At 45.0% G+C, this 24,255-nt stretch overlaps 1 protein-coding gene across 6 annotated transcripts in view; it reads right to left on the bottom strand.

Annotated features, from left to right (window-relative positions):
• The window catches only part of svep1 (sushi, von Willebrand factor type A, EGF and pentraxin domain containing 1), a 78,340-nt gene that overhangs the window by 52,672 nt on the left and 1,413 nt on the right, over window positions 1–24,255 (bottom strand). For 2 of the 6 annotated variants that reach the window (XM_034615356.1, XM_034615357.1), the window contains exon 2: window positions 23,001–23,494. The exons of 1 other annotated variant lie outside the window; for it this stretch is intronic. In XM_034615356.1, the coding sequence (XP_034471247.1) occupies window positions 23,001–23,444 (444 nt within the window). In that variant the 5' untranslated portion in view covers window positions 23,445–23,494. Of the gene's footprint in view, window positions 1–23,000; window positions 24,134–24,255 lie in introns of those variants that run through there. 3 more of the 6 variants (XM_034615355.1, XM_034615358.1, XM_034615359.1) reach the window with 2 other exon arrangements.

The raw sequence follows: 24,255 nt of genomic DNA, 5'->3' as shown, positions 1-24,255 counted from the left end.
AGGTCATGAGTATATTGTAAAGACGGGATGAAAACAAAGGATGTGTGCGAGTCCGAGCAGGATCTAACAGCTACACATGAGGTGAGGAGAGTGGAGACGGGCAAAGGGTGTGACCGCCGAGGGAAAGGGAGCACGAGAGAAAGTCTTTATTGTCTAATTGGCCGAGCTTCAAGCAGCGAACGTAATTACAGAGCCCATGAGGCGAGGGAGTGAAGGAGGGAGAAGGAGGATGGAGGGAGAGAGAGAGAATAGAGAGGAGGGTGAGCCTGGTTTTCTCTGATCCTCAAAGCTCCGGGCCGCCCGCTGCACTCACAACCCAGCTGTCGGTGCACCCCGTCGGGCTGCCACCGCACCCTCCCTGGTCCTCCCTGGCTCCTGCACCCGCCGCCTGCTCAGGGATGTTTGTGTCATTTAAGGTCTTTTCATGCAACAGTGATTGTCGTCGTCTCCTCTTTATGTTTTATTAGGCGTCGGGCTCAAAGTAGCGCTGCTGGGGTCACAGTGGGTTCTGCGCTGGCTCCGAGTCAGTGGTTGGTGTTAGCAAGTGCGGAGATGCCACCAAACGGAGCATATACGCATGCATACCCACTAATAACAGCCTTGTGAATAGTCTCCACATACTTTAGGTTAGAGTATTAACATAAAGGCGACCGCAGGAGCCTGTGTGTGGGAAGGGGGTGCACTTTACAGCAACTCTCTGCATGCACCTTACAGTTCAAGGCGTGTGTATTGTCCCAAGATACAAGATGATTATCACGACATCGTTTATAATCAAATACAATAATGTATTCAAAGCAAAACCATATATTTTGCGAGATCCCAGCGTCGTTGACCTTCAAACACCGAAAAAATAGATGATAACATAGGGTAGCATGTAAAACCGCAGCGATAGCATCTACCAAACAAATTCATACAGGCTGTTAACAGTGACAGCAGATAAATGAAACACATTCAGTTTGTGTTTGTACAAGAAGATATGATTCGCACATGGAGAAGAGAACATGAGTGAATACAAACTTCCAAGTGATTGATAATACAAGCATTATGAAAGGTTATCTAAAGTTTGTCTAATTTTTCCCGTAAAAATGACACACTTTCTCTGATCAATCCCACACAACAATAATTCGGTGAGATCAAAGGGATCAAAGAAGAAGTGAAGAGGACTTCAAAAGGTTGACAGACGTGTGTGAGACTCGGCCAACGTGCTATAAAAGTTATTACAACTGCAAGTCGTTTGTTCTCGTGTATCGAATCCTAAAAATCTTCCTTGAAAAGCTACACAAAGTAATGGGGGGGGGGGGCATTTTGGTTGTTGTCTTCCCTCTGTTTGCTCAGGGCCTCTCTCTGTTGTCCTTCCTGTGCATTTTTTCAATTACACACTTGGCAGAGCCTTCAATGCCAGCATCGGTCCACAGCAGAGATAATGCGCCTGCAGCAGTGGGACAGTTTGAGTGTGTGTGTGTGTGTGTGTGTGTCTGCTGTGGAGCTGATGATATCTGTCCAAGCAGCGGTGATAGCGCGGGGACCAGAGGGCCGGGGGGGGGGGGGGGTTAGTGGCGAGAGCGGCGAATCCATCTCCACTCCAAGACGCCCGGGACTTTGGCAAGAGGCAGAAGGGAGAGAGGACGCTCCACATGTGCAGTAGAGTCCGATTTACACACATAAATAGTAAACTGTACACAAAGGAGTCGAGTAAATAGATAGGGAGGATACTAGTGTACAAATACTGTCAAAAACACGTGTTTTATTCATTGACTGTGTATAAAGATAAGACGACATGACAGCTCCCCAAAAGTGACGCTATAGTTTCTCAATCGCCCCCTGGTGGCTGGCTGCAGTACATGTCATCAACCCCTCCTCTTCCATGTTAGTGGATGGGACATTGAGCAAATAAAAAAGTCAAAGTACGGGTTAAATATGGTGTTTTTCAAAGATGGTTTCTGTCATTTGGTTTCAATAACTTATTTTGTGCTATACAAACGTGATAAAATGTCGTGATTGACAGCTGAGACTAGCTCGTGATTGGCCGAGCTTGTGCATCGGCGGGAACCTCGCTCCTGCGGCTCCATCCATAAATCGCTACTGCACAGACTTTCGCTCCTTATATGAACCCAGGATATTAATGACCCATATTAATAAAACCTTCAGTCCGGTGATGACAAGGTGAGTCCTCATCCTCAAAGACTCGACATCTCCGAGCAGATGCTTGTATGATCACACACTTCAAACGCAGGCCCCACGCTGCACTTGGCACCGAGGACTAGGAAACCTTTCCACACCTTGAGGCGCCGACGCTGGTGCCAAGGTGCTCCAGCTGCTAATCAAAGGCTTATATATGCATGGCAGCGATTCTGAATTCTGAATGAGCCGCACCCCGATCACCAACATGCTGCTTCAGCCTCCAATCAGCCCCGACTGAGACTTTGATCCGAGCCGGAACCCACCTGGAGTCAAGCAAAGCTGGTTAATGATCTGAAGTCAACATATACGAGTCAAACGTTGTTCTTCATTCCTTTTACTGACGACTGGCTGCCAAAACATTTTTATATGGTTGGTACAAAGTAGGAGAGGAAACACTTGGAGATGCTTTAAGCGTCAGCTCCAAAGATCAATGAACGGTTGGTTCCGTTGTAAGTGCAGCGTATCGATAAAGTAAAAAGGAAACATCTGTCTCAACATCAGGTTTAATAAAATGGAAGAAAAAAAAATACGCAAACACCAATGTTGACCGGTGAATCTTTGCAGCCTCGTCATGAATGCATAAAAAGTGAGCGTCATGCCTGAGAATCAAATGAAAACCTTTAACAATTCTTGATTCTGGTAACTCACACTGGTGACTTCACCTCACACCGTTTCCTCACGTGTCACTAACAGAGAACGAAGGCCGCACCACAGCACGAGACATCTCTATCATTTACACTGAGATCCACCTTCTAAAAATAAAAAAACAAAACCCTTATTTGCAGACATTCCTCTGCAGCGCACGAGAAACGCAACCCGAGTGCATCCGTTCGGAAAAAAAGCTTTCTCCCCGTCGGTCGGAAGCGAGAGCGCTTGTTTTTACAGGGTATCTGCTCTTGGCCCGGGTGGCAGGAATAACAACAACAAGCCCGCGGGGCCCCGACAGAACAACATGCACACAAGTGAGTTACACACACTCCACTCCACTTTGGTTGTGTTGAGCAACTTCTCTGTTACACATACTTTGGATATTTGAGATGAACTGGGTCACTTGCAGGGATACTTCCTGGTCTAATGAGTGAAAAATCACTGCTTTCAACATTTTCCTAACTTTTAACTCTCCCACTTTGGAAGTGAATGAATCCTGAAGTGTTTGGACTTGAGCGCACACGTAAAGCACGTGTAATCACCTTTTGCCTTCAAGCCCTGATTCCATTAAGCTGCCTGCTTCTCACACGTTTGTTTCACGCAACATAATCTGTGTTTCTCTAACTTTCCATGTTCCTCCTTGGCTCGGCTGGATGCCGCACAGCAGGGGTTAGAAGTGAAGTTTCCACAAAGGGCCACCCAGGAAGCAAAGAGCCATACAGGTGGCGCTGTCTGCTTCAGCATCTGTACTGCAAATCCTTTAGTATTTACAATAAACATGTATGGAAGTGCTTGAATAAAGCTTTTTTAGATTGATTTATTACCTTGCAGTTTCTGTTCATGACAGTGTGGGATGATATTCAACTTGCACAGACTTGAAGCTCGTCTCACATGCAGCAGGCAAACCACCTCATAAATGTCATATCATCAAGCAAGTTTAAAAAACTCTCTGCATTAAATGAAACATCCAGAACCAGTGATGTAGACCTCACAGTCGGAGAGCATTGCTTTTTCTTTGTTTTTAAAAAAGTTGATGTGAGCAAGTTCTCTGATGTTTGCTCACATGGAAGCTAATAAAACTTGCCCTGTGATGGATTATCTCAAAAACACATGGTACACTTTGGGAAAAGCTCTGCAAACCAAGCATTCTCAGTTCGCTGTCAATGGACAATAATGTGCTGGATTTTTAACGCAGTATTTTTTTCTTTAGAAGTTTATATGGGGAATGACTTCTCTACTATTGCAGTTCAGACAGATGAATGCAAGCTGCTGTCCAGCTGTGTCCTGACAGTCCTAAGTGACAGATACAGAGGAAAACAGCAAGGACGACTCTTCACAGAAACAAACAGACAGCGTACATCGTCTATCTGCAGCTCCTGTCTATTAAAGACAGTGTGGAGCAGCTGGACCTCTGCAGGACTCTGCGTATCTGAGCTCTAATCTTACTGGAACTGACAGTGGAACAGATATTTGCATTATTCATTATTTCCAAGATATAATAAATACCTTTGTCTTGACCAGTCCCCAATAAATAGGAAATATGTTGTCATATCCACATGAGTGAAACATAATTCTACTATCAGGAGATCCAGGGGCAGATTATTTGGAAAAACAATAATCTCCTGACTAATTTCATTTCGATTAATATTATAAATATATAACAAATGTATGTTTAAGTCTTAGATAACTCCTGCGACACTGCCGGCGTATGAAACAACCGTACATGGCTGCACTTTCAGAGAAGTAGACGCACAAAAGGACAACAATATTTTCAGAAAGATCAGCCATCAATCATGGTGCTTAAAGTAGAGGTTTAGAAAACCACTGTTACACAGAGACTACACAGATAATTGTTAACCTGTCTCGGGTGTAGTTGGCAAAATAGTAGGGATGGAAAAGTTATTCCCAGAACAGGAGAGCCATTACAGGAAAATACTGCCGGACTCACCACGACATAATGATTTAAAAATCTTCAGTGAAGCCTGACGTGTAACTGGGCCCAAAGCGAACCCAGTCTGACTCAGTGTTGCATCCAGATTGTTGCAAAAGAGAGTGCGGACAGTCGGTTAATTGCCAGACACGGCCGGCAGGACAGCTGTGTGTGTTAGCTCGACGGCTTCTGTCACAACACCATTCATCAAACTCGACAACTCAAACGAGCGGCGACGAGAGCGAGGGAGAGAGAGACACGCGGAGAGAGAGAGAGCGAGCGCAGCTAATTCCACAATGTGACGCCAAGGGGAAAAGGCTATCTTGGCTGGCAAATGAGAAAACCAATTCAATTACCACACCCTACTGGCCTCCGTAAACGAAAAATGCTGAGAGAAACAGTTCAGGCACTGACCGTGCTCCGATCGGACACGGCGTTCTGGGTAATTGGACGGTGGAAAGCTGGTTTGATTGAGTGGGAGGAAGAATAACAAGAGCAGTTGGAGTGTGAGCGCCAGTTGGACGGTGCCGGGCTCAGCCTGGCTTGGCAATCTGCCTCATGTCATGTATGTTGGTTATTCATAGTCATTTTAAACTGTTTTCCATGTTCATGGCATGTGTTTGACATTTGTAATATTTAAATGGAGGGTTTAGATCTGTCAATATGACTATATATGGTAAAGCGAAAAAGCAAAGCCTGTTTTTACAGAGTTCCTCCTTTTGCATATCAGATCTCATCTGTTTAATTTTGTGGGCACTAGGATTTTGAATGTTATCCAAGCAAATGTACGGTAACATGGTCTGCACAATATTAAACTTATTACGGAGTGCATGTCGAGGACATCGGCCAGTTTCAGTCTTTGTATATTTTTGGACTTCGCTGATGTTTTTAATCTGATGAAGACCAGTTTGCTTGATATGTTACAGGTCAGGAGCTGAAACTATAACTTGATTCATCGACCAAAAGGAAAAGTTCAGCGAGTGAAGCTCAGCGAGTGTTCAGTCAGGAGGACAGATTTCTGCAAATGCCACATAAAGTTGATGCTCGCCATTCCTGTCCTCGCTCGCGCCACAAATTACATAATTTTTGTTTGGCGAAGAGCATCAATTCGGCTGCTCCTGCACCTCCTAACTTTTTGAGAAGCCTGCAAACAGGTCTGTCTCTACAAACATCCCTCATTGATGAGTGAGTATAGACTTTCTCAGATGGTCCCAGGATGGAGATTCTGCAGGAAACTGTAGAAAAACCTCGGTTTGATGAGGCAAAGAATCGTGCACGAGATCAAAGTGCTGCTGAAAGGGTTCTGTTTAGCGTTTCTTGTTCTTTTACTTTTCCTGGCGGTGACGCCCGTCGCTTAGAAGAAGACTGCACTTCACCGCGAGTATAAAAGGGAGAAGGCGTTGTGTTGATGTCACACTTGGCGTGTGCAATGACTGCGGCATAGTTCACAGTTTCCGTTATCTCAAAGCTCCACCAGCGCATCCAAGTTGTCATCCAATCGCTCTCGACGTGAGCCAATCGCTTATGAGCTGTCAAAATGTTCATTCAGCTGTCATTTCAGCACAGAGATCCCTGAATGACCCACTTCAAACCCTGCACCACCCAGCTGCCTGTGGTGGTTTCCAGCAAGCCAATCAGATTTGGCCTCAATCTCAATCCGCCAGTCATGTCGCTGCTGTCAAACTTCAAATCTCTTCTCCTCTCTCGACTGTCACTTCTGTGACTCACTGCCACCCTGAGCCAAGCTGAGTCCACTCATCATCTCTCCATCCCATCATCAAATCTCCAGTGTCACCAGTGGGCGGGGGTTCAACGCTACACACAGCCTGATCCCCTTTTAACACAAGATGACATCACACGGCGTCTAAGCACCAAATAGACTCATTTTTATCACGTAACTTTCTCCTTGTTGTGCAGTTTTGTTCAAATTTCAATCAAAGTCTCAAACTCATGGAAGTCACTCTGTCACTAGACTAACTGTGTCCCCGCCTCCCAATCAGCAGGTTGATGTCCATCTGTCTATCCAGCATAAAAACCTGATAAACCTGATGCTTAATTTTACATATTTTAGTCTATAACCTGAATTAAAGCTGTATATGATATAAAAAGCTATTTTCAACAGACCTATATTGAGTAGAGGGAGAGATACCACAACTTACGTCATATTTGTGACATCCATGAGATCATCACCTCACTAACCGAGCACAGCGCAGCCGCAGCGTCATCTCTGGGGCCGAGCCGTGATTTGGATATAAACAAAGACAACAGTGTGGTGGCGTGCGCTGCTTTTCCCCGACTCCAGACTGGCGTGTTGAAAGTGCTTAGACGTAGGGAATGATTTGGGGACTGTCGCCTTCTTAAAACATCCATGAAAATGAATCCCATCTCGTCCAGACTTAGCTCAGACCACACTGCACAGACAGACGCAGCATTTTCCTTCGTTATGTTGACGGTTGTTGCTGCAGTTGCATTTCTTCCTCGTGTTCCTCTCTTTCTCTCTCCCTGTTTTCTTCTCCAGAGGCGTTTGTTTGTCTTGGCACCAGCTGGAGGTGGAGATTTCCTCTGCACGAGGAGGTAACTGGAGAGACGTCAGTGTTTGTAGTACAGATTAATGGAGAGGTTTCAACTTATTGATTCTCCTGTTTGTTCTGGACCGGGCCCTCGTCGGAAAGATAAATTATACTGGACCTTATGGCATCGAGAGGAAGCATCGAGCTGGGAGGTCACACGAGGAGGAGGAGGAGGAGGAGGAGGAGGAGACGTTTTGGGTGGTATTGCTTGGAGATTGTGTGGAGTTGGCTTTGGATTCCTACAAACACTCTAAATCCCATCATAAATCAGGAGAAATTTGGATCATGAGATGATGTACGTACTGTACTTCTGAAAAAAAAAAAAATCACTAAATTACTAATACAAATATACGGTTGCTTGGAGACACCTGTGTTTGGACGTTAGATACTCTGAATTATAACTGATTATATTTGTACGTTTCTGTGTTCTCCACTGGAAATTGTTTGGGGGGGGGGGGGGGGGGTTCTGGGTGATCGGCCGTGCGTCTTGAGGGACGAGTTTCTTTGCCAGTTAACGGCTTTTTTAAACATGAACTGATTAATAATAATAATACTTCCAGAAAATGAAATCTTCCCCCAATCAGACCTGGGACAAAACAAAGAAACAAAAACAGGATGGAGGCCGGTTTGCGGGTTCACATCCATGTACCAATTACGCACACAGTCATTCACACAAACGGACACACAGTCTGATAAACACACGCACACACACAGACACACACTCACCAAAGAAAACAAGACGACCGAATCTGGCACCATCGAACTCTAACCTCAGCATAGCAAGTGGTTTACTAATAGGCCTACACGCCTTCGCCCATGAGAACATGTTATTTTGTTTGCCACTACGGGCTCTTTGAAATAGTTTTGGTTTCCTCAGGTGCCAACGTGTGACGCTTTTGGTAAATCCTAATCTCAAGATGCCAAAATAAATCCATATTCTGTAAGAACGTCTGGGATTTTTGTCTAGAATTACAAAGCCGTCGACTTTATATGGATCCGTGAGCTCGAATCGGGTTTTCAGAAGTGTGAGATTGATTTCTTACTTCTGCCAAGACAGTTATGTTTGTCTGCTGTTTGTCGGTCTGTTGGTTAGATGACGCAAGAACTACAGAACCGATTTTATTGAAACTTGGTGGAAGGACGGGACAAGGACCCAAACAGAGCAGGTCCAGGAATTTGTTAATCACTTTTTTATCATCCTTTTTTAATCATGAATTTTAATCACTTTCTTTAATCTGTGAGATGAAGGTGTTTTTGACATTTTCACTGATTTCCAAGGGAATAATTCATGGATATCTATAAGAGTGTGTAGTTAGGTGCAGCATGATTGAATTTAAGGGGATTTTCGGGCCTTCACAATAAGACAGATAACAATTACAATCATCAAACCCAGTCTTCTCTTTTATCTGGATATAAATGGATGTTTGTGCCAACTGATACACCGGTTTGGCAGATGTTAGTGAACATAGCAACACAGAAATACCAACGATTTTGTTTCCTTTGCAGAGCTGTTAAATTGCCTTGGGCCTCATTTATAAAACACTCTGTTGTACATGTGCACAAAAGCTGAAAATTGTGCAAACCAGAGAAAATAATATTTAGAAACCCCCGGTATGCGTAGCTGCAAGTAATGTTCCCTTTATACATCACAATCCTCCTGGAAACGTGCCTCACTGTATATCCCGCCCTCCACACGCCCACCTTCAACTATATAAATGATCAACACAGAGCACCTCATGAATACTGATGCTTACAAATGATCTGACACAGAAATCAAGGTTCCTGATTGTGTGAGTGCGCTCGCTGGTTATATTTGGGTTATTATTTGGATCAATTTATGGTTTATCGAGAAAATGTGCCCGATACTTATACCTGCTCAAACAGACTTTGTAATCCATAGAGAAACTTGTATCCCCAAACCACGTGCTAAGGTTAAAATACTCGTGGAATCGTAGCTTTTCCAGTGAGATCGAGAAACCCCCCGTTTCCTAATCATACCCACAGTGGATCACGGCAGCTGAGTGCAGGCCTGCGGAGCTGCTGACAGACAGATCCTGTCCCCGCTGACGCCTCGCCGACCTTTCACCCTGCCAACAGGGAATTATTCTTCAAAGACTCCTCGCCAATCGTTTCTGAACTCTCACTGACCCCGCCCACTCACTCTCACAAACACACACACACACACACACACACACACACACACACACACACACACACACACACACACACACACACACACACACAGGGCTGGTGTCAGCAGCACCTATCAATTGCTGAGCAGTATTTTAAGTAAGAGGGAATCTGTGTGTAGGTGTGTGTGTGTGTGTGTGGATGCACAGTGGAAAGAACAGAGTGTGAAGTGAGTGAACATGATGTGTGTATAGGAAAGTGTGTGTTCACGACCAACAGTGTAAAGAGCTGCAGTTGCTTTATGCTCACATCCAACAGTGACGCTCATTTTTGGTAATAATGCATTAAAATTACTTGCATTAGAAACATTTTAAGTGCTTTTGTTTTTTCTTTGAGAGAAAATATATGGTCCAGTTTGTTTTATACAGATTCAACAGACATCTTCACATCAGTGGAGGTCAGATGATGAGAATCTACGCAACGTAGGCACAAATCATGGGTCCAGTTGTGTTTAGACATTTTAATGAAGATTTATTATATTTCATATCTTTAATTAAGACGACATTCCAGATGTTGGGTTTCGTGCACGCTGGAATGCTTTATCCCAATGGTGCATAGAGTCCTAATGTTATTATTTACATCTGTAATTTTCAAGTCAATATTTCTGTTCCGGAGAGAAACGGAGGTGGAAGTCTTCAGCTCCCAGATGTGGGATTCACCACATCTTCTCTTTCAGGGATTGAAAAACGTCTGGTGTTCTGATCAGCGGCGGCTTTTTCCACAGTTTGAAAAATCTGAGCTTTTAAGGTGCGATTTAAGAATGGGAACATAATCATCCGGCACCGGAGCCAAATTCCATTCCAAATAAAAAATGGTGACGAGCACGGATGAAATCGATGCAGCTCTCTTTAAACTCTTTAGGCGCCAGTACTCCTTAAGTATCGTATCTAAAAAAGTACTTCCTGCAAAAACGCATAAAAGAAGCATTCAAATGCTTGATGTCATTAACTGAGTCTATGTTATGTGTGTGTACTGTTCAGATGTGCACACTGGGAGCTGCAGTGGTGGAATTTGCCCTTATAAGTGAACAGCAGCTCCTGTAGACTCCACACATCTGATTCCTGTAACAAGCTCACACTCCTCCTTACTGCAGTCATTAAATTAAAAAACCTCTTCACTGGGGAACAATTAATCGTATGTTTTAAAGGCCGGAAAAAAAAAGACACCGCGATGGATGCGTCGGTGGAGAGGTCTGGAGTTTAATTTGTTTCCGTCGAGGGGGTTTACTGACATCTGTGTTTTACGGAGTCGGGAAGTGTAAAGATTTTCTCCGGTGTCGTCCGCTGAGCTCATTCCCTGCGCCCCGTTTTTCAAACAAGGAGTGAAACTAAGAGGGTCATTTCGACTTCAGGATCTCAACGAGCAAAGTGAATGATTTCTTTTGGGCCTGGGTTGAAAGGCAAAGTGGTGTGTGGCAATTTCCGCCCTGGCAAGTGACCAACTCCTGATGCATGGAACAGGAGAACAGGGGTGAGCAAGAATAAGGAATACCTCTGAAAAAAGGGAAAGAAACGTTTGTGTGAGACGTCAATGACATTAAACCAGTCACTTGCAGTTCTTTAGAATTATTATCCAGGAATATTATACTACTTTCTTTAACATAGTTTTTTTTGACAGGGAATAATTAATTTATAGGACTGATATCTGTAAGTGTGAGCAAATCTGTGTGGCTTGAATCTAAGGGGACTGTTGGCTTTAGTGGAGGTTCTCACTCTTCTCCGCTGATTGTGGTTTCTAACGTGTTTCTATCCCTTTTGAGAAGTTCCTTTGAAATTCCTCGTGTCTGAATGGTTCTATATTAACAAACTGGCCAAACCTGACATTTAAAAGATTGATGCATTCAGCTGTGAGAAGGAAAAGAAAAATCCCTGGAAAGAAAAAAGTGGGAATGTCGCACAAAGAAATACTCATAATTTGCCTGTGCACACGTTCGCATGTCATATACACACAAAATCACAAACATCCTGTTTTTTCCACCGGCCCCAATCACCTCATTATCATTCTCTTAATTCTTCCCTCGAATGGGAGTCTCTGGTTTTGGCCAGAGCGAAGCCCAGTTATTTGACCGCAGCTGCCTTAACCCCAGGCCAAGTGGGACACACATCCACACAGCATCCAAACCCAGTACTCCCAGCACACACACTCTGAAAAACACTGGAGCGGACCCTCCAGGCGGGAGCATAGGAGTGACGCACAGAGAGAAGACGGACTGGAAACAGACAAATAAGGGAGACGGACGGACAAAGAGAGAAACACAACAAATTGACCCAGAGAACAAACTTAGCAGCACTCGCAGAAGCCAAATAGTTAATCAGCAATAACTACAATTACAACATTTCAGCAACTGAACGAAGACGGATTTGTGGCTATTTTCTCTAAATGATCCAAACTGTTGGATAGTAATATATCTCAGACTCCTTCAGGTTAAACACACACTTGATTTACACTACATGCTCGTGCACTCATTCCCACAAAGTCCTACTGAGATCCTCTCCATCCATTTCAAATCCACCCAAAGCCACCAGCGCCTGCCAGCTCCCTCAGGATCTGTCCGACATGCAGTTACACACACCACCAACCAAAGACGGACTAAACTGCTAAAACAAAAATAATTGTACCGTGTTGCTTTCTGAACCCAACAAATCAAAACCGGGACTTATGTATCTTTTCTGACACCTAAGCGTGAGTATTCCTGACTCGGAGTTGGACTCACATTTAATCTCCTGATGGATTAAAGACCACCTATCGAAGGAAATATGTAAAGAAGATGAAGTGGGATAAAGCAGATCCACCGAGGTCTTACATGGCCAAGTCTGTGGCTGCTGTAGTGGATACAGATGGGAGCAGGATGCCTGGAGAGTAGCTGGAGGAAACCAGTGACCTTGGATTGGGCTTTTTAAAAAACCTCTGCGCTGTGTTGAATTGAAGGGTTTTGTTCCAGCATTTGGAAAATCTATTAGAAAAATGTCTCAGAATAAAAGAGACTGAAACAAATTGCGCAACTATTTTTGAGATTGTAAATCAGCAACTGCTGGACTTCAACGCTCGGTTAACAAAACGGCAAATTCACAGACAAAACAACTGAAGGCTGAAGACACATTAAGTTACTTCTGCGGAGATAAAGAGACTTCGGCATCCTGAGCAGACGGCTCTACAGCTTTGTCCCAATTCAGCGGCTGAATCAAAAAGTTTAAATCGAGGTTTCATTCAAACGCGGCCGCCAAGCGTGTCCTTTTATTCCCAAGCAACGAAGGACGTATCTGGTGGTTCCCAGGAATCACTGCATTTCGACAGCAGCTCAAACTGGCTAAAGATGCAATGGTGAGGTTGGCACAAGCTGGCGACGCAACTAGGAAAATCCTCTGTGGACCAGACCATCTCAATTCAGTTCAGCTCCTTCATTGTCTAAACCCTAGAGCTCTACTAGGATCCACTGTCTGGTTTTCTATCCGAGCCTCTCACGAACCTTTCTGCACTACAGAGCAGATGCACTCGCTGCCGTGACCTACGACCTCAGCTGACCTCTCGATGTGCATATTTCTGTCTGTCAACACTTCCCCGGGGACACGCGATAGTCAGGAGATGGAAACGGGTTCAGGGTTTATCGATACATGCTGACAGAGAATGGAGGGATGAGTTGGAACACGGCTTTGAAAATGATCTGATGAAAGACGGGTCAAAAAGCTAATTCATGAAGCATGCGCAGATTTGCTGATTCACAGAAAACTGAAACGCTGATTCGGGTTTATTCAATAAATCCGAGCTTTGGCTTTGGATTTGTTCCTAGATCCTGCTTTCACTCGTTTTTTATTGTCAGCTTATATCTGTTTTCTACTCCGCTTTTGTCTCTTACTCGTCATGCTCACTTTTAATATTAAATTCTCCTTCGCCAATTCCCTGCTTCATTTTATCTGCAGACAAAATCTTTTTTTCTTCAACTTTTAAATTCTGTTTCTTGCTGCTTCTCATCTCAGGTCAGTTGCATCAGCCTCATCACGCACGTTACGTTGTGTGTGTCTGCGGACGAGGAGGCCTCGGGGTCGTCTAGACGTCAAGAGGTCGGAAAATAGGCCCCCGTTTCTGGAAAATATTCAGTCTCCATTTCAGAGCGGAGGGCCGGGGTGAGCGGAGTGTGCTGAGAGAAGGAGCAGGAGCGCCGTTCAGTAACAAAGGCAAATATTGTCCGTGCAATTAGACAAAAGAGGACAAAAGAGGACAAAAGAGGACAAAGTGCAGTTCAACTCATTGTCGAGGGCAGATCGTCGGCATAATGAATTTATGGAAGGTCGGTGATTCAAGTTACTGTAAAAACAAACTGCCTGTGAAACTAAATTACTCTCGACCACCGAATCCACTGTGTCAGCTTCACTAAGCACTTCTACTTTGAAAATCTGCAGTTGGACAGATAAGGATTAAACAGTCGACTTCGTGGTCCTCTCGCTTCATGAATAAAAAGAAAACATTGGGTCAATCAGATCCGAAGAAGTCGTCCGGAAAAACTTTGACATTCTGATCGAGGAGCTGGGAAATGATCCCGATCGCTTCCAGGTTTATTTCAGGATATCAGTGTGGTCCAGTTTGATGCACGACTAGCAACACTGGGACCGCACATTCAAAAAGAAGGAAAACAAATTTCCCTTATCCAATCGACCTCAAGCAGCGGCTGGCAGTACGTCTAAGGAAAGGACACACACACAACACACACACACACACACACACACACACACACACACACACACACACACACACACACACACACACCACACACACACACACACACACACACACACACACACACACACACCAATATCAGCAAATCAAACATGTTGTGAAAACTTGGACGAACGTTTCAGAGTCTGAAGCGTGATTGACACAACTTGACGTCGTATTTATTCTAAACATCCCGACAATTTTGGGATGAAAAAATCCAGTATTTGTGTGAAAGGACCTGAAGAGTAAACCTTTACGTTGACTGGAGAAGCAGAGGTGGAATAAAGTCGCCAGGATCACATCCATCATCAGGAACCACACATTACTCGTATCCTGTTTTTCAGATTTGCAGATGTGCTGCTGCTGCTGCTGCTGCTCAGTTTCATATCAGACAAAAACAAAGTGGTCAGTTCGTTGAGTAATTTGACTAGACGTCACCTTGGAACTCAGGAAATCGGTGCAGCCCATTGCACAACCAGTACGTCAGAGACTATTTGGAAGAAAGCAATGGATGGATTAGTAAAAGAAGGTGTAGGAGGTAAAGATAAAAGAGTTTGAAATACTTAAAAATCCCTGGATGAGAGTTGGCTCCACAAGAAAAAAAAAACTGAAGTCAAGGAAATGTCGAAATATGGCTTCAAACACCAGAGTTTCTTTCCTAGAAACATCAGCACTGTTACGTCAACACTGACAGCGAAGCGGCTCAGTCGAGAGCGAGCTGCGCGAGAACGCTCCAACACATATTTGAGGTTGATGGAGAAAGAAAAATTATAAAAGAAGAGAATTGAGACTATTTCTGTCGGGAGTGATTCCACATGAAGAGGCCCAGAGGAGCGGAGCTGGAGACTAATGCATTTCTTCCTCCTGAACCCAAAACACACACACTCGAGAGAGACACACACACACACACACACAGACACACACAGACACACACAGTCATGTTGAGTCTATCATGTCGATCAGCACAAACGTGTCTGAATCCTTTTCCAAGTCCGCCCTGAGCATTAGGGCCAGGTAAGGTGTGTCCGCGTTTGTGAAGTGCTCATAATTACAATGTGATTTCATGGCATGAAAGTCAATTATGAGCCAAAGCAGAAGTCGAGAGTCACATTAAGATATCTGCTTACAAGAAAAATTACATTTGCAATACATCACCGTCTGTGTTTTGACTGAAAAAAGGGGGAATCTCAGGTAGCGCCGGCTTTTCCAAAACCAACGCAATATGGAATGATATTGAATCCTTCATATATTCAGGGAGTTTATAGTTTTAGGATTTAAACTAAACAACTTGAGAAATAAAATCACTAATTATCTCTATTAAACCTACAACGTAGGTGCTGCTGTGTTTTAAGGGAACAAAAGTCCAAAAGGTTGAGAACCACTGGATCGAGCGGAAGGAAAGGAAAGCTATAATTTGAATATAAGTTTATTTTCATATTCTGATATTGAAATATTTAGTTTATGAGCTGTGTAACTTCACCACTTCCCTGAAAGTATATCATGTTTATGTTTCCTGGGTTATAAGCGAGATTTTCACTTTGTACCCAACTCAACCTGGTGAATTAATGACTCTAAACTTGAATAAACCTCCATTAAGTTACAGGTTTCTGCTTTAAAATCAAATAGAGAAACATGTTCTTTTACCTCTCCACCACTGATCTGAACCGTCCTGATTTACCACCTCACAGATTCCTGAGGTGCTTTACACAGTGACGGGTCCGTGACCCACATCCCAGACCCAGAAGTATAAATGTGCCGTCTAGTGTCTGTGGACGTTCCTGTTCCTGTCTGGCTCAGTCTTATCAGCGCTTCTCGGCTGGTAGGTGAAGCGGCCTGTCTGCTCCCTTCTTCTCTCTCACCCATCAGACACTCTGACACTGTGGAGGAGGAAGAGGAGGAGGAGGAGGAGGAGGAGGCGGAGGAGGAGGCGACGGGGCCGAATAGAAGGAAGAAGCAGACACACTGAGGGGGAGGAAATGATTAAGGGTGAGATGGCGGGAAGAGACGGTTGCTCAGACAGGAAACAGAGTCTTTTTCTTATCATCTTATCCCGACTGGGTCCAGCCTCTGGGACCAGATGAAAGAGATGCACCTTGCTTTCATTTGCTGAATCGGCTCCCTCTCTGAAATTGAGGCCATTTGCTTTCTCCCTGCGACTCTTTCCTCCGACACAGGAGAGTTCAGAGTGAATTTCTCAAACGCTGAATTTACTGGCTTGTTTAAAAAGTTGCCCTGTAACTTGGCCAGAGGGAATAAAAAAACTAAATTAAAAAAACATCGCTCCAGTGAGCAAATATGTTTCTAGAAATGAAAAGGCCTCTGAAAAAATCGCCGCGCCGTGCACAAAACTTTCCAGCGCTCAGGGTGATGGATGGTGTTCCTTTCCCCACATTCATTTTGCAGCGCTCTACATCTCATTACTGCTTATTCAGGAAATCAGTGTGTGTTTTGCTTCCTACAGGACGAGAATGTACAGTTCACCTCCACACGCCGAATATAAGCGACTTACAACAAGCCTCGTTTAATCTAATAGAGAATGTTTTGAAAAACAATACTTGGTATAATGGCCGTAATGCGTCAAAGCCGACGCGATGACGTCCCCCTGCCTGCGGCTGTGGAGGCGAGCAAATGGAAAAGGCATCGAAATGGGAGAAATGGGAGAAAAATAGCGCTGACCCACTGGAATGAGACGGGGGGGTGGGCCTCACAAAACGCAGCCCGAGATATTTGTTTCGCTTATTGTGGTCTGGCAAAGCTCGGTGAAGAAAAGGCGTAGCGTCGTACGGGGTGTGACGGACAAGTGACCACCTTGTGTGAAACATCAACTGGGACGACACTGGACAAACACTGGCTCTGATTCAAGACTCAAACTGGAAAAAGAAACAGTGCCGGCCTCCCTCAAAAAGATCTATTATTCCTAAAGTACCTGGTGAAATATGTTTCTGAATAACACAAGGTGAAAATACAGAACTCCTGCAATTTAAATGAAAGTACTTATTAGGTTTTTAAATCATAATGAAAGCTGCACAGCTCTGCAAACTTTCCTGATTGGTCCAGCCTCCGTATATAATTCTATAAGACTCACACATTCACATGCAGCATGTCCATGAATGCAGACACACACACACACATTCCCATGCGTATCTTCGTATGTATAATATGAACCCTCTGACTTATATATATGACGACAACCATGTAAAGACATGCAGCTGCAACATAAACCGTGTGTGTGAGTGAATTTGTGTGTGAATAATGAGCGTGTGTGTGTGTGTACTGGGCACATTAGGAGCCACTGGACCTTATTGGCGATTCCAATACAGATTTCAGTCCCAGAAACACACTCCTTTTTACTATGAGGCTCATTTTAAACGCTGGTAAACTCCTCCAGTATCTGTTTTTGACCCAGATTGAGTTCAACGCAGCTCCGCCACTCCACCAACAGTCAGGTAAAAACATTAGCCACATTCTTCCCTCCGTCCAGGGCTTCCCCCTCCCTCTTTTTTCCTCTCATTCTTCCATCCTTTGTCCCACTCCTTTCCTTTCATCATCTCTCCTCACACGCTGCCCATCTGTCTGTGTCTTATGCAACGGAGAACCGACACAGCGAGGCCGCCAAGTGCAGTTTAGCGCTCGGTGTTGCTCCGCCAAAGCCCGGGGTCTTTTTTTTATTTTTATTTATCTGGCAGCGCTCGGCGACGCAGAGGTAAATCTTCAGCACGGAGACGAATGATGAGACAGAAAACAAGTGAAGGCAGTGGGGGATTTTCAGCTGGCTATTACAGAAACGGCAATTTCTCTCTCTGTGTTTTTATAGCTGACACTCGTATCCAAAGCAAGCTATAATAAGAGCAACAATGGGAAAGAAAAACTTAATTCCTGGATCTACAAGATTAATAGCAGCCGACAGAATAAAGTGAAAGGCTTTTGAGTTGTGTTGCCTTGAAGATACTTGGGTCACGTAAAAGGTCAAAGCAGGGGAAATAAAAACAAGCTAAAAAGAACTTATTCAGCGAGCGGAGGAGGAGACGGGATTCAGTCTCAAATACAGTACCACAGTTATTCCTCCAGGACCTGAACAAACCAATCAGCTCCTTTATGAGACGCGCTGGAAAACTATCGGGTGATCGATCAGTCATTAGTTATAAGGTTGTCATGTCAGCAGGCGAGGTTGAGGATAGACAGATCCCCGAATAAACAAGACACAGGGAATCATCATGACAAAAGAGCTGCATTCTTAATAAACTCATAATGTTCGACGTTTGCCTCTCGTCTACAATATTTCCCGAGCAGAAACAGACAGACTGATGTCCTGGTTTTCATCAGAGCAGTGGAGACAAATGGACGAAGGGGGAGAGGGACCTCTAAGCTTTTTGATTATATCTGTCAAGCACAGGGATTAAAAGCTCGTTAGATTTGTTGCTTGGTTGATAACAATTGTTCGATATGAGCATTCTATAGATTAAACAATGCATATTTTATGTAGAAAATAGTTTATTTGCTTGATTTAACATCAAACTGTTTAATATCAATCCTCAATTACATTTCTTTGTCACAAGGGTTTGATAACGACAAGCATCACTGATAAATTAATTATTTTTTAACTCCTAACATCGATATCCACCTATATTTTAGTCTCATTACTTTAACATACATTTTCAGTTCTACTCTTCTCGAGCTTTAGGTGTTTTGACGCTGTGAGACTTTGGTATTGTTGCAGAGAAAGAGGAAGCGTGTTGGCAGCAGCATCACAGAACAATTCAAACGATATGTGACCCTGAAGGCTTCGGTATGACTCAAGCAGAAATCTTTCCAGTTCTCCTGACAGCGTCTGAAACACTCTTTCCTTTGGTGGAACTGAACTGCTGCTCCGTCCATGTGTGTAACAGACAAACCGTCACTCACGTCCCACAGCGATGGGCCAGGTTCTCAGTTAAAAGTCGGGCTGGAGTGGAAACATCTCTTTCAAGCTCACTCTTTGTCATTCTTCACATAACAACTTGTGTCACTTTAAGTGCATATAAATGACGACAAAATTGTGTGTTCGAGGGTGCGGGTGTGCACTCTTATCCAAAGTGACACTTTGAAAAGCAGAGTGAAAAGCTGGCCGTCGCAGTGCAGAGGGAAGATTTTTGTTTAACAACTGAGATAATGACGCACGTTGTCAGGGAGTCTCTGTGGGAAGATAATCATAAAGTCGTACATATGAAAACTGACAAAAATAAGTTGTACAATAAGAGAACAAGAGAGAGAAATGTAATCCTGAGTTTCTTTCTTTTTCCGTTCAGCTGAACAATCCTAACTTGAAGCAGGTGGAAATGTCAGATCACTGGTTTCAGAAAGTTACAGAAATGGTCGGTGACACGGATGCTCCTGATTCAACATCCCAAGGGGTGTGTGTGTGTGTGTGTGTGTGTGTGTGTGTGTGTGTGTGTGTGTGTGTGTGTGTGTGTGTGTGTGTGTGTGTGTGTGTGTGTGTGTGTGTGTGTGTGTGGAGGGGTTTCTCCAGCTATCAGACACAAGGCCGGTTTTGGGTAAGCTACAAACTTTAAATGATAAACGGAAGAGTATTTATGTCGCACTTTTCCAGTCTTTCCGATCACTCAAATACTTTATTTACACCAAAATTTGTAATTATAAACGTGATTTAACGCTGCTGGAAAAAAAGCCGAGCCAGGGATCGAGCCACCGACCTTCTGGTTGGTGGACGACCCTCTCTACCTCCTGACAGCCGCCCACTGTCATCACTTCCATCATCAAACCTGGAAGTGTGACACCGAAGGAGAGCGGGAATGGCGACGTGACTTATTAGTGCAAGGCAGACAGAAATAATGTGTTTACATTAGTTTAAGGCGAAGTACAACATTTGCCAAAGCAAAGTGAAAACTCCCGAATCAGGAACCCTGCGCACGTTGATGCTTTAAACCTGGTGTGTGATGTATGAGGTGAAAAGAGAGAAGGCAGCAGAGAGACAGAGATGAAGAGGAGAGCCCCGTCTCTACATGAGCGGCTGGTGGAAAAATGTCTCCCTTAATGGATTCCAGGTTTCTACAGCGCTCAGAACAGCCGAGATCAGCCAAGGGAATAAAATATGGCATCATTATTATTATACTGCAATTCTCAATTATCTTCTCTCTCCCTCTCTTACTTTCACTGTTTCTCTTTTCTTTCTGAAACAGATGCACACAGACTTACACACACATGGACACACACACAATTGCTTTCCCCTTGAAACCCTTCATAGATGATAGAGATGTTGCGATACCATTTTCCCCTTCGTGATCCTGAGGACCGATTGTTCACGAGGGCACGTTTAGGGACGAAAGCACAACATCAGTATTTACAAGCACTCACACACTTTACAAAATTGCCAGTTGGACACGCACACGCACGCACTGAGCCGCTCCAGCTCCGTCTGTACACGCCGACAGCCGGATGTACGCGCCCTTTGCAGGTTAGCATTAGCAGACCCATCCTTTATACGGGGGGGAATGGAAAGAGATGACAAAGACACACTGGTTTCCCTTCTTTCCAGTCAGATGCAGGTGGAGGATAAAACAAAGCAGAGACAGGGTGATAAATCACAGACGGCCTGTTCTCCATCCTCCTCCATCATGCACATACACGGTAAACGTCAGAATTCATCCATCAGGCATAGCGTGGCTTCTGGATTTACGGACTCTCACTAGCAGAAGCCACACTGGAGTTTGTTTGTCGGCTGCTACATGTGAATATCACAGCGATATTCAATGTTATTCTTTGAATCAATAACCGCCGACTTAAGAGCCTGAGCAGCAGCGCTCCCCGTCATCTCTGGATGATTCAGACGACGACATCGCTTGATAAATGGCTCAAAACATTCTGAACCTTTGAGAATTACCGATAAGGCACCAAATTCCCACCCCTGAAAAATCTTTTGTTGGTGTTGCTGTGGTCTTTAGCAGCTGGGACGTGGCCCAGCCGTCTCCTTATCTGCACTTAACTGAGGAGAGCGAGCTGAAAATCCGCCCTGAGGGCCAAGCTTTCAGCGCTAAGCCAGAGGATACGGTCCAAAGCTATTAGCTTTAAACAGGGATGAAGTGGAAGGTAAAATCTGCCAGAGGTCAGCTGACCTACCTTTTTTTTTTTTTGGTCTAAGAAACTCGGCTGATGTGACACGTTCACGGAATTACAGATCAAACCAAAGCGATTTATCAGGAAACACCCATGAACCTGCCTATTTGTGGAATCAGCCAATCAGCCTGCATCAAATCCTACATTGTGCCAGACGAGTTGTTATGAGGCTGTTAGGGGAGAGAATGGAGGAGAGAATAGCCAGGCTGCTTGGAGCCGACTCAGATAACAACTCTTTACTGTGTTTAAGCAGAGAAGCATCTCTAAGTGCGAGGACCCTTGGTTACTGCCTGGACGCGGTCCCTGCTGCGCTTCAATGAGCTTTTTGTCTGACACCACCTCTCTGACTCTAAGCAGATGATGCTGCAGCAGCCCAGCAGCCAGCGGAGCTATTTGCTGTTTTCATGTGGGAGACGGTGTTCAAGCCTCTGAAGTTTGCATCTGCTTCCCTCGCTTCAATGCACCCAGTCATAACAGCTCCTTTGCATATTTGTCACCCTGCCATGATATTAGCCAGGTCGGCTTCCATCTGACTGTAAAACAACACAAGTGATTTAATGACACCTGCAGCATTTCTGAACAAGTTTCCAAAAAAAGTAACTTCATTTCAGTGAATCAGCGAGTCGAAGGCAGACCTGAGCTGAGGTGAGGTGTGTGTGTTTATACACGACCAGGCCCCTGTACCACCAACACAGCTTTTGCAGCTGGGTGCGTGTGTGTGTGTGTGTTTGGGTGTGTGTGCATGCAGCTGGGTGTCAGGCAGCTCAAATCAACAAACCATAAACAAGCTGACATCTTGACCCCCCACATGTAACCCCACATAACCCCCAGATCCCTGCGTCCAGAGCAGGCTAACAAACTGTAATGCTTTTGTTTAAGAATCAACTAGACCCAACAGTCCCCTTGGATTCAATCAAGCTCCATCAAATTAAACGCACTCAGATTTTAAATTATTTAATGAGAAATTGGTGAAAATGATTCCTGATCCTGTGAATCTGTGAGTTTGCATCAAACCAACCAACAAACAGACAAACAGACGGGTAAAAACATGGAGAGATGAAACCAGGCAAAATGGGTGTCGAACAAAACCTTATCAGTAACACTGAAGTAATTCATATTCATCCAGAGCGCTGCCCACGCTTCACATGCTTGATTTGATTTGATTTATGTGTGTTCCACTTTTGCAAACCTGCAGGGTTACTATGTGCTGGCGTCTGTGTGCGTCTGTGCATGTGCGTGCATGTGCTCACTCCTAATGGTATTTTCACTGGAAACTCCTGAGCAATTAACCGGCGAGTGGCTTCCCCTCACTATCTCCTGGTGTGTAATTTAAAAGGAAGCAGGAGCAGCAGCCGTAAAGTCGCGCAGGGCCTCATTAACCTACACTGAGCCTCAGTCAAGCCCTGACAACAGAGCAGGCTGCAGACTTACTGACACACACACGCAAGTACACACAGACACACACACACACGCACAGACAGATTGTGCATAGTCACATTACCAGGAAAGTTTTCTGCAAGCTACGAGAAAGTGAGTGAAATCTAAGAAGGCAATGACCTTATTCGGACATGTGTCTGCATTTTTTTGGAACAGACTGAATCTCGTGTTTCACTGGGATCAACGTTAGAGCCACTTTCACTTGATCTGTGGTTCTGACTCACCGCCGCCCTCTGGAAGGCTCCTTTGGTGTAGGTGCCGCCCCCCCTGTAGTTGATGGCCGGGATCTCCTTGTTGAACAGGGAACACTTGTGGTGGTGGGACTTGGGCGCTGTGATGTGGTCGACCCTCGTCACCACGTGGGTCTTGGACGAGAAGGTGACCAGCGCCACCCGCGTGTTCTCCGCCGCCACAGGGAAGTCGGACAGCATCTTGCGTATGAATCTCAGCTCGCTCAGGAAGTTGTTGGCGCCCACACTGGACGACTCGTCCACCAGGAAGACCAGGTCCAGGCAAGAGCTTTTCTCACGCAGCTCGCGGACATTGCGCTTGAACGCCAGGCCGAGGCGCTCCACTTTGCTCTCTGCGCTCTCTGACAGGTTGCCGGCTGATGAGGAGGAGGAGGAGGAGGTGAGGGCTGACATTTGCCTGGACCGACGGGACTGCATCTGGGGTTGGGACTGTTGGGCGGTGGTCCATACATCCAGGAGGCACAGGACTAGAAGACAAGAAGTCCATGATAGTGTTAAAGAGTATCTTTGAGAAATCATAGTGACAAGACACCTGCGCTGAGGGGTAAAAAGAAAACGTGGATCCTCAGGAGTAATTCAATGGGAATGTGTCTCTTATGCCTGCATCCGTGTCCAGGAACATAGCAGATGGCAACAGTCCAGTGCAAAGTTCCTCAAAAGCATTGCTGGCTCAGGAGGAGGCGTCTTCCCCTGTCATTCACAACGTGCCTCCGTTCATCTGCTTCTCTTCCTCTCCGCTGGACGACAACTACGGTCCCGTGTGGAAAAATGTGAAAAACGTTCAGGCGTGCTCACGAGGCGTCTGTCTGCCTTCCTGTCTGTCCTGCACAAATAAAAACTGTACAGTGCATCTGGCTCTTTCCACTTTTCTTTCTCTGTGTGTAAAAAAAAAAAAAAAATCAATAAGTCCTCTCTTTGCCCTCCTGCCTGCCTCTCCTGTAAGTCAATCTCTGTTTGTGCATCAGATCCAAAAACAGCCCCCCCCCTAACGAGTCCGTCCTTCAGTGCTCTTCAGTCCCTGCGTGCTGCCCCTCAGGCTCCTGTTTGCCTATGTGACGCTCCTGCCTGCACTGTCAGCCAAGCTCTGAATGCTTGCTCCCCTCTTCTCCCCAAATCATTTCAAAAACACACACACAGAGGAGGAGGAGGGAGGAGGGAGGAGAAAAAGTTGAGAGAGAGAGAGGGAGAGAGAGGCTGAAGGGAAAAAGGGGGCAGGCCAGTCGTGGCC

The sequence above is a fragment of the Hippoglossus hippoglossus genome, chromosome 18 (genome assembly GCF_009819705.1).
Source record: "Hippoglossus hippoglossus isolate fHipHip1 chromosome 18, fHipHip1.pri, whole genome shotgun sequence".
Classification (NCBI taxonomy): Eukaryota; Metazoa; Chordata; class Actinopteri; order Pleuronectiformes; family Pleuronectidae; genus Hippoglossus; species Hippoglossus hippoglossus.
This window is presented reverse-complemented; position numbering and strand designations above follow the sequence as displayed.